This window comes from Centropristis striata, chromosome 19 (genome assembly GCF_030273125.1).
Source record: "Centropristis striata isolate RG_2023a ecotype Rhode Island chromosome 19, C.striata_1.0, whole genome shotgun sequence".
NCBI lineage: Eukaryota > Metazoa > Chordata > Actinopteri > Perciformes > Serranidae > Centropristis > Centropristis striata.
In genome coordinates, this window is record NC_081535.1 from 32,713,892 (window position 1) to 32,734,859 (window position 20,968).

At 33.0% G+C, this 20,968-nt stretch overlaps 2 protein-coding genes across 4 annotated transcripts in view; both read right to left on the minus strand.

Moving 5' to 3' along the window:
- The window catches only part of sec14l7 (SEC14-like lipid binding 7), a 16,735-nt gene extending 6,356 nt beyond the window's left edge, over positions 1-10,379 (minus strand). The window contains exons 1-4 of the mRNA XM_059358579.1: positions 10,299-10,379; positions 8,272-8,347; positions 1,648-1,691; positions 1,124-1,186 (exon numbers count right to left, since the gene is read on the minus strand). Coding sequence (XP_059214562.1) covers positions 1,124-1,186; positions 1,648-1,691; positions 8,272-8,347; positions 10,299-10,352 — 237 coding nt within the window. The 5' untranslated portion in view covers positions 10,353-10,379. The remainder of the gene's footprint in view (positions 1-1,123; positions 1,187-1,647; positions 1,692-8,271; positions 8,348-10,298) is intronic.
- Positions 10,380-19,188: 8,809 nt separating this feature from the next.
- Positions 19,189-20,968, minus strand: part of zfyve16 (zinc finger, FYVE domain containing 16) — a 36,994-nt gene continuing 35,214 nt past the window's right edge. For all 3 annotated transcript variants that reach the window (XM_059357715.1, XM_059357716.1, XM_059357714.1), the window contains one exon: positions 19,189-19,681. In XM_059357715.1, coding sequence (XP_059213698.1) covers positions 19,523-19,681 — 159 coding nt within the window. In that variant the 3' untranslated portion in view covers positions 19,189-19,522. The remainder of the gene's footprint in view (positions 19,682-20,968) is intronic.

Consider the following 20,968-nt stretch of genomic DNA (forward strand, 5'->3'; position numbering starts at 1 on the left):
CGCTAGCATCCGCTAATGACCGAATTTCACAACAAAGAAATAAGAGTTATCAGAACTATTGTCCCTTGTTGTGAACCCCAACTTAAAGATATAAGTAACAACAACTCACCAACTTGTTTTTGAGCAGACAACTGGCTTCCTTTGTTGTGCTAACTTACATTATTGCCCTAAATGTCAGTAATTTATATTTCCAAGTTTTACCAACTTAAATCACTGTTTTAGGCCAAAAAATACAAGTTGTTACTTATATCTTTAAGTTGGGGTTCACAACAAGGGACAATAGTTCTGCTAACACTTATTTTTTTGTTGTGAAATGCGGGAAAGCAGTGAAATTCATTAGCAAAAGCTAGCGGCTAACTGATGCTAGCGGCTAACTGATGCTAGCGGCTAACTGATGCTAGCAGCGCTGTTTGTTACAGCTACAAGAGTAGCCATTAGCGTATCAATGCTAACTCAAAATTGTGGTCGCAACATTAGCTGACATTTCATAGCGGCGTTACAATCGTGCCAATTCAGCACATTGCAGAAGTTAGCAGAAGTAAGGATTAAAAGTTATTACAATGTAAAATTATAAGTTAGTACAACTTACAGTTGAGTTGACAAAAATCTGAATTCAGAGTTGAGCAAACTCAAAAACAAAACTTAAAATATTTAGTTTAATTGTCCAACTTAAAATGTTATCGAAGTTTGTTGCCTTGAAATTTTGAATTCATCCAACTTTTCTTTTTTTGCAGTGAGTACATTACCGGGAAATCACTCAAGGATACTTTTTGTTTTATTCAGCTCTATACTTGTACTCCACTACATCTCAGAGGTAAAAATGATTCTTTTTACTGCACTAGTATAAGTTTCCTCTGCAGGATACTGATCATTTCAATGTGCAATTGTTGTTACGGTTAAAGGTTAAAAAAAAAAAAACGTTTAACAGAGATCCACTTTTCAATTTGATTCTAAAATAATGCCTCAAACCCTGACTCCTCTTCATCCTCACTTAATTAACGATTTTGGTAAATTTAGTAGAAATCTGCAGATAACAAATAGACAAAGTTTAGTAAATTAAACACCTAAACATGTATTTTGGATAGAAGCTAAATAGCTCAAAATCTTGGTGTCAAGTGTTTACCTCTGGAGGTTTCCAGTCAGAGATGATGGAGTCTACCTTCATCTTCCTCCTGAACTCCACATGCTGCAGACAGACAGGCAGACAGACAGACAGACAGACAGATAGAGAGACAGACAGACGGACAGAGAGACCGACAGACAGACAGACAGATAGAGAGACAGACAGACGGACAGACGGACAGACAGACAGAGAGACAGGCAGACAGACAGACAGACAGACAGACAGGCAGGCAGACAGACAGAGAGACAGACAGACAGACAGACAGATAGAGAGACAGACAGACAGACAGACAGATAGAGAGACAGACAGACAGGCAGGCAGACAGACAGACGGACAGACGGACAGACAGACAGAGAGACAGACAGACAGACAGACAGATAGAGAGACAGACAGACAGGCAGACAGACAGACAGACAGACAGACAGACGAGGAGATGTTAGAAACAAACCCATCAACCATCCTGCAGCTTTACAGGATAATTAATCAATAATCAATGATCAATAAGTGTTTAAAGAAGCGCTCACCTTTCTGATCATGGCTTCAGCTTTCTGCACATTGAAGCTACGAGCTGCAAAAACAAAAAGACAATGTATATAAAAGAATAATATATTTATTCAAACACTTTACTGTAAGTACAAATATGAGGTATTTCTACCAAACCCTCAGAGGGAAAACTTCTTCTTTTTACTACATTTATCTGACAGCTTTAGTTCATTCACAAACTAAGGTTTTAGCAAATAAAAACACACAGATTATAAAATATCATGTTTTGTTATGAATCAAACTACCCAAAACTAAATATTTTGAAAGTTAATTAGTATCTTTCTTTTAATGATATTAATAATTTTAATTTATTATTAATAATGTTGAGGTTTCGACAAAACAACATAGCGAATGTGTCACTTTTGATGTCATTTCTCACTATATTAATACTTTTTAAAAGCAAAGCAATCAATTAATTAATGTAGAAAATAATCAGCTGATTAATCCAGAATGAAAATCAAATGAGCTCCATTTACGGCAGTAAAATCCTGTTTTCACATTAATGCAAGAGTAATAATAATAATCTAATTATATTATATAAAACAGTAGAACAGTCACAGGCTGAAGGAGCATTTTTATACTTTAAATACTTTAACTACAGTTCCTGATAGACACTTTTATTTGGTTACTTTTCCTATTTTTCCTTTGATAATCATCACAGTTTTGTAAATGTTGCAGCAGTTTCAGTTTAATAATGTCCAATAACCGTACAGTAGAGCAGCTATTCTCAACCTTGGGGTCGGGACCCCAATTGGGGTCGCGAGATGATTTCTGGGGGTCGTCAAATCATTTTGGAAGTAAGCTCTGTCTCCACTGTGTTAAAGTGTTCATGTGTGTCTTTTTGGTAATTTAATGTCTTTTTTTTGTCATTTTGTGTCATTTTTTTTTATCATTTTGTGTCTTTTTGTGGTCATTTTTTGTCATTTTGTGGTAAATTTTAATTCCTTTTTTGCTTAATTTCATGTAATTTTTTAGTCATTTTGTGTCATTTTTTAAATCATTTTGTGGTCAATTTTAATTCCTTTTTTGCTTAATTTCATGTAATTTTTTTGTCATTTTGTGTCATTTTTTTAATCATTTTGTGGTCAATTTTAATTCCTTTTTTGCTTAATTTCATGTAATTTTTTAGTCATTTTGTGTCATTTTTTAAATCATTTTGTGGTCAATTTTAATTCCTTTTTTGCTTAATTTCATGTAATTTTTTAGTCATTTTGTGTCATTTTTTTAATCATTTTGTGGTCAATTTTAATTCCTTTTTTGCTTAATTTCATGTAATTTTTTAGTAATTTTGTGTCATTTTTTAAATCATTTTGTGGTCCATTTTAATTCCTTTTTTGCTTAATTTCATGTATTTTTTTAGTCATTTTGTGTCATTTTTTTAAATCATTTTGTGGTCAATTTGATTCTTTTTTGGGTAATTTTGTGTCTTTTCTGACAAATCCCAAAGCAGCAAGTTATTACTTTAGTCTTTAGTCTCTGTCTTGAGCGGGGGTCGTGGCCAACATGCATGTTAAATTGGGGGTCGCGAGTCAAAAAGGTTGAGAACTACTGCTGTAGAGAACCTGATACAGTTCTATACAGTTGTCTTGTTGTTCTAGTGAAGTGTTAGTGAACTTTCCAAGGTTAACAGCAAATGCAAATATTGACCTACAGTCACAAAGTCCCTCACTGATCGATCGATAGATCAACGCCTCTCTGAACTCTGAACCGCTAACAGACACACAGTCCTGAAGTCCTCCACGTACACAAACAGCCCAACATCAGCCACAGTCACTCATTCATATTAGAAATAATGAAAACTTGGTGACTTCATTTGTGCTTATTGTATGATATAAAGCTCTATATATTATGTTCCAGAAAGGAGGGGAAATGTAAATCTGGTTAAAATCTCTGCAGCTTAACTGAGGTTTAAAACAAAAACCTTAATGAGCAAATAGTTGATGGTTCATGGCTGCAGCGTCACAGGAGGATTGTTATTGGAATAATAAATTACTAATCTACCAAGGATGGACAATTCATCCATTCTGTCTGTTCTGAAAGAAGGAAGTTGTACAGTCATGCTTTGACCAATATATATATATATATATAATCTATATACAGTACAGGCCAAAAGTTTGGACACACACCTTCTCATTCAATGCATTTTCTGTATTTTCATGACTATTTACATTGTAGATTCTCTCTGAAGGCATCAAAACTATGAATGAACACATATGGAATTATGTACTTAACAAAAAAGTGTGAAATAACTGAAAACATGTCTTGTATTTTAGATTCCTCAAAGTAACCACCCTTTGCTTACTAGAATATAAGACATGTTTTCAGTTATTTCACACTTTTTTGTTAAGTACATAATTCCACATGTGTTCATTCATAGTTTTGATGAATCTACAATGTAAATAGTCACGAAAATAAAGGAAAAACATTGAATGAGAAGGTGTGTCCAAACTTTTGGCCTGTACTGTATATATATATATATATATATATATATATTTTATATATATATATATATATATATATATATATATATATATATATATATATATATATACAGTACATATATATAATACATATATAATATATTATATAATAATAATAATAATAATAATAATATATAATATACATATATAATAGAAATATTTATATTATATATATATATATATATATATATATATATATATATATATAAACTACGCACAAAAAGTAAGGCAATTTGTGTTTGGTAGATTATTTTGTTATTGTAACAATGCTTTTTGGCAATAAATCTTATACCGTTGGAAAGCCTGAAGCCTCCCCTTTGAAAAGGTAGCACATGTGTAAGGAACATCTATTTGTGGGATTAGCAGCAGAGCTGAGTATGAAGGCTGCACCAAAGAAAAATGCCAGATCTTCTCTGCCAATAACAGAATGCTACTTTGCCATTGACTCTTGTTTGGGGTTTGGTGGATTGGATGATTGAAGTTTGAAGAAACAAGACATATTGGCAATTCAACAATTCATTAATTAAAGGAACATGAGCCTCAGTAGCGTGTGGAATAACCAGATCGTTAGCCTCATAGCATAATTGCCTAAGTAATTTTTTGGCCAAATTGTGAAATCTGCCTAACTTTACTCTCCTACCACTGCTGCATCTCTCTGTCTTATTGCCTATGTTCTCAGCCTATCAGAACACTTGTTAGAGTCCAAAATCACTTTCTGCCTTAGTCATCTCTTTGACACTGTGTGGCATTTTTGCCGCTACATACAAACATTGCCAACCGCATGACAAAGAGGTAATAAGTCTTCTCTTTGATTCATCTGGTCAGGTAGTTCATGTTTCTTCAACTTTCTAGACAATAAATGTACTTTCAGTCAATCAAAGGGATTAGGAGAAGTGTGTTTTTACTTTTAATCACATTTCTGCGACAAGGTATGATGAAGTGATGTAAACGCCAGCAAAACACTTTTTATTGCAAGTGTAAAGAGATTTGTTTTGACTAGAAATAGGACATTTTGACAAGATATAAGATAAGTATGCTTTGTTAGATTTTGAGTTTTTGCAGTGAACCTGTTCATATTTTCTGAATAGCGTTCAGTGAGCAGAAGTACTCTGTGTTCGTTCCAAAAAAAGACCAGTGTGATGTATGTATTGTTTTTTTTCTTGTTTTCCGAAATGCTCAAATATGACTTAGGCAAATATGCTATGAGGCTAACGATATAGAGCCACAACAGCCTGGCACCTCCTCCTCATGCTGGTCACATGCTGCTGTGGGATGGCCTCCCATTCTTCAACCAGCATCTGTGGTAAGTCAGCCAACCTGGTTGTGTTGGTCACACTGGCACGAAAAGCACGTCCAGAATGTGGAGATAAGGGATTGCCGCTGGTTGCAGAATCTCATCTCGATATCTCTGCATTGAGATTGCCTCCAATGATAACGAGTCTCGTTTTTCCAGTGAGGGAGATACCGGCCCACACCATCACACTGCCTCCACCAGTGTGATGGTGGAGCAGACACCAACTGTACTGACTGTACTGACTACATACTGTAGCAGGGCCCATTCTCACAGGTGATGCCAATCACATTTCTGATTGGCATCACCTGGGAGTACCAAAAGCTCAAAATAAGAGTCAATAGCAACAGCAAAATAATGAGAAGATTTGGCACCAAGGTTATAATAGTTTTGGATTTTTCATTAGTTTTAGTTTTAATTTCGTTGTCAATTTTTGTTTTCAAATTCAGTTAGTTTTAATTAGTTTTTAGAGTGAGTTTGCTAGTTTTGATTAGTTTTATTTTTTGGAAAATGCTTAGTTTTAGTTTAGTTTTTATTAGTTTTAGTTTTAGTGTTAGTTTTAGTTTTTTGTAATGGGGTATTTTTTGGGTGTCAGATTCAATAAGGTCACAATAAATGTTTCCTTAATTTCCTTTGTCTGATCCATCTCAGCCCCAATAAGTTTACTAAGTCATAAAACCAGATAGATGAAATAGATTTCATATCAACCAAAAAGGTTTACGTAACGAAAATGTTTTTTCAATTCTAGTTTTCGTTATTTCGTTAGTTTTCGTTAACTATAATAACCTTGATGTGCTACCATTTAAAAGGGGAGACTTCAGGCTTTCCAACGGTATAAGATTTATTGCCAAAAAGCATTGTTACAATAACAAAATAATCTACAGATGTTTTTCTTTTATTTCACCTACATAATGTCAGCAGGCTGGGAGGATCAGAGACAAAGAGACGAACTTCACTCTTGGTGTAATCTGAACCACTTGAACTGGTTCTACTGAACTGGTCTCCTCTGTAGAAATGCTAATTATAATCTGACAGACAGTTCAAGTTCCATGAAACCTCTGTGGGACTTTTTCTTCCACACTGTTGATTTGATACTTTTGCCTTTTTGTTAAGGACCTGACAACATGAACAGTGACCCCTGACTGAGAGAAAGATGACAGTTTACTCTCCTTTTTACGCTTTATTCTTATTATTCTAAATGTTTGGGATGCCTGTAGCAGGAGGCCCCTCAGGCTACACTCAATCAAACTAGTTTCCATGGTTTTACACCCAACACAGAGTCAGTTTCAGTGGAGGACGGAGAGGAAATACCAGCTGGAGGCCTTGGTATCGACGGCTGACAGAGAAGATCCAGCTTTGATTTATTTTAATTAATTTGATCCAATTCCAGCTATATACCTCAGTGTTTATACCAAACTCTTGTTTAAAATATTCCTGTAAAACAACAAGTTTGCCAGATTATGTCTTCAGTTTGAACCATTTTAAACCACAGACTTATCTTTATTTTCTTGCTTTATTTGAACCGTTTTGTGTGATATGAAAAGGTAAACTTGTATTTATTTTATTCCTTGGCTTTTTAACACTGTGTGAGTTTTGTGGTCCTCTGTGTCTTTTATTTATTTTTATTTATTTTACTACTTTTAACTGCGTCTTTTATTTTATTTTACTATGTTTATCTGTTTGATTGTATTGTTTTATTTGTGGCATTATTTTAGATTTATACACGTATTACTTATTGCTGATTGGTATATGGAATTGTTTGTTTTATTGTTGATTTTATGTACAGCACTTTGGAGACGTTTGTGTTGTTTAAATGTGCTATACAAATAAAGGGGATTGGATTGGATTGATTGTATTTGCAATAATTTATAATTATTTTAATGTTAATCTCAATCATCCTGACCCTCAGATTGTGATCAAAACACCCAAAAAGTGAAGTTTAATGAATGAAGAAGTTCTCAAATCTTCTACTTTCCTAAAAGTAACACAACAACAATAACGTTTAAAAAAAAAACTCCATATAAGTAAAAGTCCTTTTCAGGAGATATATGAAAAAGTAAAGTACAGAAGCATTTTCAGCTAGGTGAACTTTAAGTATAAGTTTAAAAAAAGTACTAATTTTGCAGTAAAATGTCTCCTGTAATGTGATATTATCAGATATATGATTGAGACTAGAAGAAGTAATATTCAGATAATTTAACAAAGTAAAAGTACTAATACAACAATATTTAAAAAAAAAAAAAGGTTAATTAAAAGTACAAGTCTGCATTCAAGTATTATCAGAAAAACGTACTAAAAATATAAAAGTGCTCATTCTGCAGTAAGTTAAAGCCTTAAGTGTAAGTTTAGTATTCATTTTTAAGTTCAAATCATTGTTTTTTCAAGTTATTTTTATTACATTTTTTTTGTTTTATTGTTGCCTTTTTTTTTGTTGCCAAGTTTTACCCTCAAACATATTGTTTTTTTATATTAACTTAATTTAATTAATTAATTTTTATTATTTTTTATTATATTTAATGAAAAACACAATATTTGTTTATATTTATTTTTTGTGTTTGCTCTGTGAAGCACTTTGGGCTGCATGTTTGTATAAAAAGTGCTTAATAAATAAAGTTGATGTTGTGATAATATTTATTTAATCTGAAGCCTCTGATGTTTTTTTCTACTTGTGTTCCTCTGTCTATATTTGTCGGTTCACTGTGTTCTGTTGTGTGAATCTTTGGCTTCTGTTTTTATTTGTTTTAAAGAAGTCACCTTGTTGTTGTTTTGCTGTGTGTTGTTGTTTTGCTGAACAGTAAATCAGGTTTCAGTGTGTCGGAGGCTGCAGGTCTCACCTCGGAGCCAGCGGAGGAGGTAGTGGTCGTGCTGAGCCGGCAGGTCGGGGAGGACGTCCTGGATCCGCCCCCGAAACTGGAGAACCAGAGAACCAGAGAACCAGAGAACCAGAGAACCAGAGAACCAGAGAGAACAAGTCATAAAAACAAACATTTCTTAACGGATTTGTTTTCCATTACAAAAACAAAATAAATGTTATAAACACCAGAATTCACCTACCAACCCCTAAATGTAATAATAATAATAATAATAATAATAATAACAATAATAATAATAATAATAATAAATAACAACAATAATAATCATAAAAATAATAATAAATAATAATAATAATAATAAAAAAACAATAATCATAATAATAAATAAATAACAATCATCATCATCATCATCATTATCATAATAATCAATTTTTAAAAAAGGTACTTTTAAATAAAATAAAGTAAAATTAAAATAAATAATAAACCAAGTAAAAATGGGCTAACAGCTCATAAAATCTGTTTATTTTAAATTATTGGGTAACGCTTTATATTAAGGTCCTTGTAATAACCATTAATTAACAAGTAATAAGGCCCTTGTAAGTCCTTACAAGATGTTTATTAACATTATTGTGTGTTTATAAGCTTATATAAGTATTAATAATAGCATTACAAACACTTATTACAACTCTTATTTTGTTTGCTTATTGATATTAAAATATACTTTATTGCTCATCTATTATAAGTTAACTATAAGTTAACTATGCTTTTTGCAACTACCGGATCTAAAGCGAGATCAATGCCTTATTACTTGTTAATTAATGGTTATTAAGGACCTTATTATAAAGCATTACCAATTATTTTAATTATGGAAACCCGTAGAAACAGAAAGCCTGGCTCGATCCAAATGAAATAAAACTCTCCTACCAGCAGCTCTAAAGATCACTGATCGCTTTATTATATCTTGTTTATTTGTTCTGTATAAAACCTGAAATATTTTGACACATACTCAAAATTATCACTTTTATACTTTAACGTTTTTGTCCACATTAAACAACATATAACACTGTCTAGTCACACGTTTTAATTGTTTGAGTATTATTGCCTGCAGGGCTGCACAATTGATTGAAATTTTATCAAAATTGCACAATAGACTCGTGGAATATTCAAATGACAGGAAGGTGCAACATTTGTGAAAGGTAAAATATGTGTCAAAATACTTTCTGAATTCAGTATTGTGGAACCCCGAAATTGTATTCTACAGTCTTAAGAAGAAAAAAAAAGTTTGTTTGGTACAAAAAAATCACACCATTCACATTTTAATATATTTTTCAATGAAAATTGGAATAATGATGCAAAAATAATAATGAATATCACACTTAAATAATTGTAATTAGATATTTTTCCCAGAGTGTTCAGCTCAAAAGCAATGGTGGAAGAAATATTCAGACCCTTCACTCAAAAGTTAATGTATAATATTGTTGTTATTTTTATTACAATGTAAAATAAATAATTTTGGATATGTTGAATAAAATTGTCGGTCTTATTGTTGGTCAATTGTTGGAAGAAGTTTTAATTTTCTTGTAAAAAAAAAAAAAAAACACACACACACATACCAAAAAAATGGGTTGTTTTTTTGGTTTATGTATTTAATTAATTAATTAATAAAAGCCAATTAACCAATGGCTTAAACTTCAATAATGTATTTTATTTTGTAAGTTTTTTTCATGGAAATTGGAAGCAATAGCATTAAAAGTTCAATATTTTCCTCTGAAAAGTGGTGAAGCACAAAATAAAATAAAATGTAAATACTTGAGTAAAATACAAGTAGTTCAAAGGAATATTTAAGTGCAGTAAAAGTACCACAAATCTTAAAATAAGAACAATGTGAGCTTAAACAAACAGCAGACAGCTGAAGTTACCATAGGACCCCTGAGTGAAACCACAACAGAAACACCATAGAGACAACAAACAGTCTGTACACACTTATTATACACTATCAATACATTTAGTGACATCACAGGAATCTTATTGATTTTAAATATTTTTACCTCAGTTAATATTTCAGCCTGTTTGGGACTCAAGTCTCCGACTCGTCCGCTCATGTTGCTGCTGCTGCTGTTAGTCTCTGACAGAATCTGTGAATGAACTGAACGCTGAAACTGCAGGTAGACAAGTGCAGACCACGCCCACACACGCGCACGCGCATGCACGCACGCACGCGCACGCACGCACACACACATTCTTGTACATCTATCTTTGTGAGGGCCCTCATTGGAACAGTAAATTCCCTGGCAAGGTTATAATAGTTTTGGATTTTTCATTAGTTTTGGTTTTAATTTCGTTGTGATTTTTTTGTTTTCAAATTCAGTTAGTTTTAATTCGTTTTTAGAGTGAGTTTGCTAGTTTTAGTTTAGTTTTTATTATTTTTAGTTTTTTGTAATGGGGTATTTGTTGGGTGGGAGGTTAAAAGAGGTCACAGTAAATTTTGCCTTTATTTCCTTTGTCTGATCCATCTTGATTATGTATGAAAAAAGTTGACAAAGACAAAAACGAAGGACATTTTCACTATAATTTTAGTTTAGTTTCAGTTAATTATCATTATCATGTAACCTTTAACCGTTAAAACAAAGTCTGGAATCTCAAAAAAAGCCTTTAAAGAAGTGAGGACCGGCCGAAATGTCCTCACTTTGCAAAAATGTCCTCACTCTGTTGGTTAAAAAGTGTTCCGGTCCTCACTATGTAGGAAGTACAAGAACACGAACACACACACACACACACACACACATATTCTTGTACTTCTATCTTTGTGACAGCCCTCATTGGAAAACTGAATTCACTTGCAGATTTATTTTTTTGAAATGCTTTAGTTTTAGTTTAGTTTTTATTAGTTTTAGTTTTTTGTAATGGGGTATTTGTTGGGTGGGAGATTAAAAGAGGTCACAGTAAATTTTGCCTTTATTTCCTTTGCTTTATTCATCTTTATTATGTATGAAAAAAGTTGACAAAGACGAAAACGAAGGACATTTTCATTATAATTTTAGTTTAGCTTCAGTTAATTATCATTATCATGTAACCTTTAACCCTTAAAACAAAATCTGAAATCTCAAAAAGAAGTGAGGACTGGCCAAAATGTCCTCACTTTGCAAAAATGTCCTCACTCTGTTGGTTAAAAACGTGTTCCGGTCCTCACTATGTAGGAAGTACAAGAACACACACACACACACACACACACACACACACACACACTCTTGTACTTCTATCTTTGTGAGGACCCTCATTGGAAAAGTGAATTCCCTTGCAGATTTATTTTTTTGAAATGTTTTAGTTTTAGTTGAGTTTTTATTAGTTTTAGTTTTTTGTAATGGGGTATTTGTTGGGTGGGAGATTAAAAGAGGTCACAGTAAATTTTGCCTTTATTTCCTTTGTCTGATGCATCTTCATTATGTACTGTAAAGTTGACAAAGACGAAAACGAAGGACATTTTCACTATAATTTTAGTTAATTTTGTAACCTCACAATACAGTTTCAGTTAATTATCATCATCATGTAACCTTTAACCCTTAAAACAAAGTCTGAAATATCAAAAAAGTCTTTAAAGAAGTGAGGACCGGCCGAAATGTCCTCACTATGTAGGAAGTACAAGAACACACACACACACACACACACACATTTTCCTCGAACACAGCAGCTGTGGAAGAAAAATAAAGTAGTAATACCAAAGTACACAAAGTTAAAGCCATGCATTCAAAGTATTACTAAAGCACAAAGGTATTTGCATCATTCTAGATTTTCTTTTTTTTATAAATGCTACCGCACTGTTTTGTTTAACAGTCTGCATATTAGTGCCTTTGTAGGTAAAATAAATTGAATAAACTCATTATTAGGGAGCAAGTGGACAGTTCTATTTACAGAATAATTTAAATATCCTCTGACATTAAAGTCATACATTTACGAGAAAAAAAAGCAAAAATTCTCTGACATTGAAGTAAAAAAATAAATATTTTGAGAACAATTCAGACTTTCTCTGACATTAAAGGTAAAATAAATTACATTTGCTACATTTAAAAGTGAAACTGAATTTTTTTTCTTGTAAATTTGTGACTTTAAATCTCAGAGAATAGTCAAGTTATTGTTTCATGAATGTAAAACATTAATTCTCAGTTTCTTTCTGAGAATATTACCCTCTGAAATATATATATTCTTTACCTACAATGGCTGTAATAATCTGTCGTAGTTTTATCACCAACACATCTTATGTGTGTCTTTGCAAAATCTAGATAGAAATCCAGGCTGAATTAAATTAATTTAAGAAAAATGATTCTGGGATAAAAGATTCCAAAGACATATTTTTCCATAAAAGTCATTTTATTCTTTACATACACGAGCTGTTCAGAAACGATGATCAGGACCCAGATACCAGGTTCAACAAATAAAAGCTGGTGTTATGAATAAATAGATGATTTACACACAACAGAACAATCATTAAGCAGAAAGGTACTTTCTCATTTAGACGGAGTGGAACGTTGATTTGATAAAAGTTAAACTCCCGAGAGAATGAAAATAAGATAAAAACTTTACTTTGTGATGGAAAAAAATATCCTGTAAATTGTTTTAATGACAAACTCTCTTGGAATAATGACTTACTATTTCAATAATTACAAACATTAGGATACTAATTATCTAAAGATCCTAACTTGTTATTTTGCTATATAACATAATTTTGAGGAATTTTGTCATTATTTTGAGAAAAAGTAGGTAATTATTTTGTGGAAAGTCAATATTTTATAATGTTAAGCAATTATTTTGAGATACTAAGTCATTAGTTTGAGATATTAAGTCATTATTTAGAGAAAAGTAAGTCGATATTTTATCAACAGTCAATATTTGGAAATATTGAGTCAAATTTTAGTAATATTAAGTCTTTATTTAAAGAAATTGTAGTCATTATTTTGTGAAAAATCTATATTTTGCTATTTTAATTCATTATTTTTGAGATACTGTGTCATTATTTAGAGAAAAGTTTGAGATATTAAGTCATTATTCTGAGATAACAATTAATTATTCTGAGATACAAAGTCATTACTCCGAGATGAGAACAGATATTGAAATATTCAAAATATATAAGTCGTTTTGCAACACGAAGTTTGGAGGTTTTTGATTTTCCACAAGAAGCAGGAACAGAAATAAACTCTTAAATAAGTTGTAATCTTGGAAAAAATGTCTCTGCAAAAAAATATTGTAGTCTAAACACTGCTGCAACAGGGAAATTGAAATTTAATAGAAATTGCAATATGGATTTTTGTGAATATCCAAATTGCAGAAGTTGCAATATGTAATAAAGGCATAACATCATTGAGTTAAGACCTACAAATCTTTTTCTATTGACTTAAAAAAAATATCTTGCAGCCCCCCATCCCAAAAAAAATAAAAAAAATCACACAATGATCGTTAAAATATATTTTTCAATTAATATGAGAATAATGCAAAAGATGATCAACTGCAATATCAGTGGAAAAAATAATTGCAATTAAATATTTCTCTAAATCTCGCAGCCTGAGTGTCAGACTTTTTGTTTTTAAGTCTCTTAAAAGTCTTACACTGTACATAAATGTGGAGGTTTTACAAGTCACAAGAACACCAGCCGATTTATGTGATGAAAAGATTAAAATATTATAAATATTTTAATGGAGATTTATTACTGAGCATCAACTATAATCAAATGTCTTTGAGCAAAAAGACATTTTTTTAAATCAACATCAATAAACATGAGTTGCAGGAAACTGACAACTGCCGTAAAGCTGCTTTACTTTGATTTTTTACACCTTTTACCAACATTATTTTTATGCATTCCATGTTGGGATTATATATTTTCCACTTTATGATAAAATTATATATTAGATTTGTTGTTTATTCCTGTAATTAACTGCCTGGTGTTTTTCTTTTTTCCGTCCTCTCAGTGCTACACAAACTGAATGTGGCCTATTGTCCTATCAAAAATATGAACTCTTATTCTGCTTAGTTAAAACTTTTATACCAATGATTCCAAAAATAACTATCCAGTATTAAAAAGAAAAACAAAAGAAAAAACAAAAACCTCTATGCATACAGTTTATCTTTTTATACATTTGGACAAAAACATTCCTGACTGAAACGTGAGATGAAAAAAACGTCTGCAAAGCTACTTTAAACACTTCATGCTAACTTGGTTGCATTTTTACAGGGATGAAATCTCTCTGCACTCTTATATTCTGACTCTACGGAGTATTTATTCACCACAGCACGCACATGAGGAAATTGGCAGTTCTGATTTAGCTTTAAATTTAGTGGAAAAGATGAGTGAAGAGAAGAAAAAAAGATTACCAGATTAAAAACGGAGCTGTTTTTATGGTTCTAAAGTGCCTTAAAGCTGCTGTGAAAATACATTAAATCAATTCAAAAACATGAAAACGGTCTGATGCATTTTACTGCTTGGTAAAATACAAGTTCCAGCTTCAAACAGCACCTGAGAGGACTCCTGCTGAGCTCAGGTTGATATTTGATATTTGATATTTTGGGAAATCTGCTAATTAGTTCTTCTTTCTGAGAGTCAGATCAGAAGAACAATATCACTCTCAATATCTTCTGCGGTAAAGACGACGCCACAGACGACTACAGCTCATTATGACCCATATTTATGTTTGTTAGGCAGAGACCTCTGGTGGCTGGAGTAATTATGACAGGTGGCGTCATATAAAGTCATATGGCGTAGTATAAAGAGCGATAAAGTCTGCACAGGGTCGCTCAAACAAACACTTTAACACCGTTTGTAAGCTGTTCTTATAAAAATAAAAACAAAGAACATTATTCTATTCTGATCTTAACTTTCTTAATGTGTAATTTAAAGAGGCTTTTCAAACTCAAAACCACTTGAAAGTAAAACAATAAACCAAAAATCTTGTCAAATAAATGGCACGACTGCTACAAGTCTGGCCTACTCGTAAATTCAAAGACAAAATTCAAAATACGACACTTGAACAAACCCGTTCGTACAAGTGGTTTTTGGATGAGGCCCAGTGTTCTTCGTCACATGCATAACTACCATAACTACTTACATACTGAAGTAAAGTAACACAACAAATGTACTTAAGTACTTAACTTAACCCAAACCACGAACTTATCCTCTGTTTAGATGTGAGGACGTGTTGATCAACCACACTGCAAAAAAAATAAATTTTTGGCCTACAACAGTGATTTAAGTTGGTAAAACTTGGAAATATAAATTATTGACATTTAGGGCAATAATGTAAGTTAGCACAACAAAGGAAGCCAGTTGTCTGCTCAAAAACAAGTTGGTGAGTTGTTGTTACTTATATCTTTAAGTTGGGGTTCACAACAAGGGACAATAGTTCTGCTAACTCTTATTTCTTTGTTGGGAAATTCGGTCATTAGCGAAAGCTAGCGGCTAACTGATGCTAGCGGCTGACTGACGCTAGCGGCTGACTGATGCTAGCGGCTAACTGATGCTAGCGGCGCTGCTTGTTACAGCTACAAGAGTAGCCATTAGCGTATCAATGCTAACTCAAAATTGTGGTCACAACATTAGCTGACATTTCATAGCAGCGTTACAATCGTGCCAATTCAGCACATTGCAGAAGTTAGCAGAAGTAAGGATTACAAGTTATTACAATGTAAAATTATAAGTTAGTACAACTTACAGTTGAGTTGACAAAAATCTGAATTCAGAGTTGAGCAAACTCAAAAACAAAACTTAAAATATTTAGTTTATTTTTTTTTAGTTCACCCAACTCTTTTTTTGCAGTGCAGGAGGGGCTAATGTAGGAAAGAATCCTGTTACCTTCTATTGAAGGTAAGAACAACTGATCTATAGTATGTGGTCGTAGGGTTGGAGGACTTTTCAGACTGTCGAATGGTAGAAAAGCTTTGTAAAACCCGTCACATTACAGCATTTTAGGTCAGAAAACAGGACCAACTACTTCTATTTTCTAACTCCAGAAAACGACTCCAGTTCACGCTGTGATGGAGCTGTTCTGAGTTGGGGGTCCACCCAGATTAAAAGAAAATCCACTTAACAGCATCTCTAAAACTCAGATTGTTTCATTTGTACAAAAAAAAACTAACCATAAAAACAAAAAGTTGTGATTTTACGGAAGGTTTTGAGCTGAAAATATGAAGCTACAGACAGGAGACACCTACAGACGTCTTGTTTGTTTCATTTGTTCACATAAAGAACCATAAAAACAACAAGTTGTGATGTTACGGAAGATTTTGAGCTGAAATCTTTTCGGAACAACTTCAATCAAACAAGATAACCCATGTTGATCTGTGAGCTTTAAAAATGCTGGCAGGTTGATTTTCTTGAACTTTAGAACAAACTTGAGTCCCTGTGGCTTCATCTTTAACCGAAAGACACCAAGAGTGGCATCAATCTTCTCTTACGACTCTGCAGAAAAAAAGCGTATTTCCCAAAACTATTGGTTTAAAAGTTTTCAAAAAGCCTGTACATGTGTAATCACAAAATCTTGACTGAAAAAAAACAAAAAAACAAACATGCGAGATGATTTTTGCAACGTGTAAGGAGCCCTAAAATGTGATGTGAAGATCTCATCATGTGCAAAATGGGATCGTTTAACTGAGACTCAAGAACTGAAGCGGACATCATAAAATCTGTTGCAATAAAGAAAATAAATCATTGGCATTTGAGCTGGAAAATACTGATCAGCAATGAATGAGGATGCTGCTCGTAAAGTAACAGCTGCTGGATTTAAAGGTAGGAATAGTGATAGATAGAAGATTCTCAGCAGTTTGACCAACAGCATGAAGTTTTAAAATGAACTTGAGGTTCAGGATGCCCACTTTGTCGTCTTAAACACATCATTCACATCCACGTTTTAGCAAAATAGTTTTGTGAATGAGGCGGAAGCTCTCGATAGCCGATGACCTCTCGAGTCACAAATCCACATTTATCCTCCTGCGACGATGAGCAGAGCTTCATCTGAACACCAAACCTGTTGTTTTTTATATCAGCACGCCTTTTATCAACAGGCCTCATGCAAGAAACACTCGTACAAACACATTCTGCTATAATGCTGCATTCACATGGAGACAAAATAATCAGAAAAATCAGTTCCTGACAGAAAAGTTGCACAAACACCCATTTAATGGTTAAATCTTTAGTATTTGATGTGCTGAGTTGACGTCATATTGTGCAGAAAAGCGTATATTTGGGTTAATGGTATTAAACTTTTATTTTATTCACATATTGCATATAATTTATTAGCTAACATGTAAATTGTAATATGGTATTAGGTTGTAACATTTAGTCACTGACCTAGATTACGTATTTATTAGCATTTACCCTGATTACAAGTCAGTAAAGTAATATTGTAGTGGTTTTAGGAAATAAATGTGATGTTTGATAATAAAATATTTTTTGTAGAGTCGACTTAAAGCTTATTAACACCCCGAATTCCAAACAATGACTTCCTAACTCAGGAAATAGGACTATCCGAGAGCACATGAATGCAACATCAGCGTCATCTATTTAGATTTTTTTGTTTTTATTTTTCATTTTATTCATGTATTGCATATCAATTTTTGCTCACATTTATTAGGTCAAGCAGATAGTTTCTGTCCATGTAGACTGACCTAGATTAGAGAACAAATTTATCAAATCTGGTAAAGAAATATTTTAGTGGTTTTAGAGAATGAAAGTGAATTTTAAACGCAATAAAAATCGCCTTTTTAGTGTCAAAATCACACCAATGTCCACATAAATCTGGAGGTAGGACTATCTGAGGAGCACATGGATGCAACATCAGCATCACGTAAATATTTAGAATTATTTTTTTATGAGGTACAGCTGATTTTCACACTAAAGTATTCCCATCTAGAGGGAGAGATGGGAATGGATTTTCCTATAAAGGGGACAAAAAACATGAAAAACCTATAGCCTATACATTTTCTTTAAAAAAAAAAAGGACTTTTAGCCTTTAGTGCAGACCTTCAGTCTATGGTTGGGAAAAACATATATATTAATAATTATAAAACCGATAGTTTGAATATACACTACAAAAAAAGCTTCTTGCTCAGTCATCATCATTTCTGCCAGTTTACTGTCAGCTTTGACAACTTTTCTTTTCTTTTTTTTTTTCCTGCTCCTTGTCCAGGCAAACAATCGCTATTATCACACCTTATAACAGTGTAACAACACCTGCGTATAATAATAATATTATATATATATATATATATATATATATATATATATATATATATATAATATCAGTTTCTGTGACTGTTAACTTGCTAAACATCATGTCAGAACTTTCCTCCTTTATTTCTGTCAGTTTCCAATCCATCCACTAAAAATATTGTGTTTTTATCTGCAAATTTCCAAAGTTACTTCTTCTTTTTTTGTGACATTTTTGTTAATCAAACAAACAAAAACAAAAAAAAAGGAGTGGAACGATTATGGTAACATCTCGTGTCATTCATCAGGTTGAAACAAGGCCAGTTTGTGCAGAGTTTGAATAATGGTACGAGCCAAACTTCAACTAATAAAGTAGTTTGGTAAAACTTCTTGCATGAGGCCCGGTGTTGAATCTTCAACCAACATATGAAATGAAAGCATAGTACCTTTAGAGGAAATGAGATGCGGTTTCTTTTCATCCCTGGGGTTTTTAAGAACGGGGCCAGCACCTGATCACACGTATCACCTCCTGAAAATACTGAATACTGCAGTCAGTAATGTCCCCTTGCTTTAATATCATCATATCATTCAATTAGCCCATATTAAAATATAATAAATACATCCAAATGAGAGACATTTCGATAGAGCGTCTGTGGGAAACATTCACTGAGGTGCTCCGAGCCGGCAGCCGCCGCAGGGAGCCCTGGAAGGCAGAGCAGAAGAAGAAGAAGAAGAAGAAGAAGAAGAAACGGTTTGGTTGTATTTGGTCGTGTTGTTGTTGTCGTCGTTATAATCCTTGTTTAGTGTTTGGCTTCTTGCGTTTAAAGCAGCTTTGGTGAGCGCGAAACACACAAACACACCTCGCATCTCCAGTTTACATCCTTCCGAAATCACATCCCCGACCTCAAAGTGGGAATGTGGCGCCGGCGGCTACGTGTCCTCGGCGGCCGGCTGCACGTCCAGCTGTGCAAAAAAAAAATGAGCCGTTGCATCAGCATCAACAGCTCCTCTCTCTGTGCTCAAACACCTTCTGTTCAGTGGATTCCTTTTGTTTTTATTCGGGTTTGAAGTGTGTCTGCGTGTGCGTTAGATGGCGTGTGTGATGTAGAAGGTGAACTCCATGTCCATGGCAGTCTGTGGGACACAAGCGCTCCCTCCGTGGATGACGGGGATCAGAGCGCTGTCCAGCTCGTTCATGTAGCGCTGAGGGAGGAGCCTGCCTCCGCTGCCGGCCTGGTACTCCACCTGACAGCAAACAAACACACAGAGAGAGAAAAACACTCAACACACCTGCTCAGACTGAGCACTAGACTCTAGAACAGACCTGGGCATTTAATTTTCCCAAAACTCTGAACTAAATTCTGCTCAATATTAATTTAACCGCTTTATAAAATACAGTAAATTATCTGGTTTTGAGCTGCTACTGATAGGAATACATGTTATGATGAGACTGTTAATGTGGAGTAAACCAAATATACTATTAAAAAGTAGTAAATACTCCAATCACTATATCACTAGTCCATTTATTTTAAACACAACTGTAAATGACCTTTAGTAAGCTTCCTATTGGTGTTTTTTTTATAGCTTGTTTTTCATGTTTGTACATTTTCAAGGTGTTTAACAATGTTGTGATGCTTTTATTTTGAAAAGGTGCCGTATATAAATGTGTAAAAGAATATATATGTGAATTTAAAGCAATTTACAAATATAAAGATAGATAAATAAAATAATCTATAGATGTGAAAATATAATGACAAATCACAAAATATTAAGAAAAAGGGAATTTTCCTGTACTTTCACATTTGTTCATTTACTTCTGTACATCTTTATATTTTAAAATATATAATATAAATAACAATATAATAATCTAAAAATATAATAAATAACTTTTATTTTATATAATGTAATTTATTTATAGTCATCCCTTTATTTTGTCTTATTCTTTTTTCCTTTTTATGTAAATCAGAACTGTCAAATCATTTTATGAAAATCCATCTCCTACTTTAATGCACATAATTAAATACCAAAAAGCTAATAACACTAAATAAACACATTCAGCCATTTTTTTTTTCAGTTCACTTACTTATCCCTTAATAGGGCACTCATTGAAATACTTGCAAATTCCAAATTTCAACCCTAGAGAATATTGGAGGATATTACATACTGCCAGAATGTGTAAAAAAACAACAACATACGGACCCGGGGGAGGGGGGTAATATTTTGAGAAAAAAGTTTACGAGATTAAAGTGGCAAATCTACAAGAAAAAAATGTGCAGATTTATGAGATTTAAAGTGGTGAATCTGCAAGGAAAAAGTTTTTTTTTTTCCACTTTTTTCTCGTAAATCTGCAACTTTTTTTGCACAGATTTGCCACTTTAAATCTCTTAAATCTCCGACTCTTTTTCCTGTAGATTTGCTCCTTTAATATTTTTTCTCGAAATATTCTCAAATGTCATGGTGTCACTGTCTGTGACGTAGCCTGATCTTTACTGATTATCTGGAAGAAATCCATGTGGTTCTACGACCAAACAG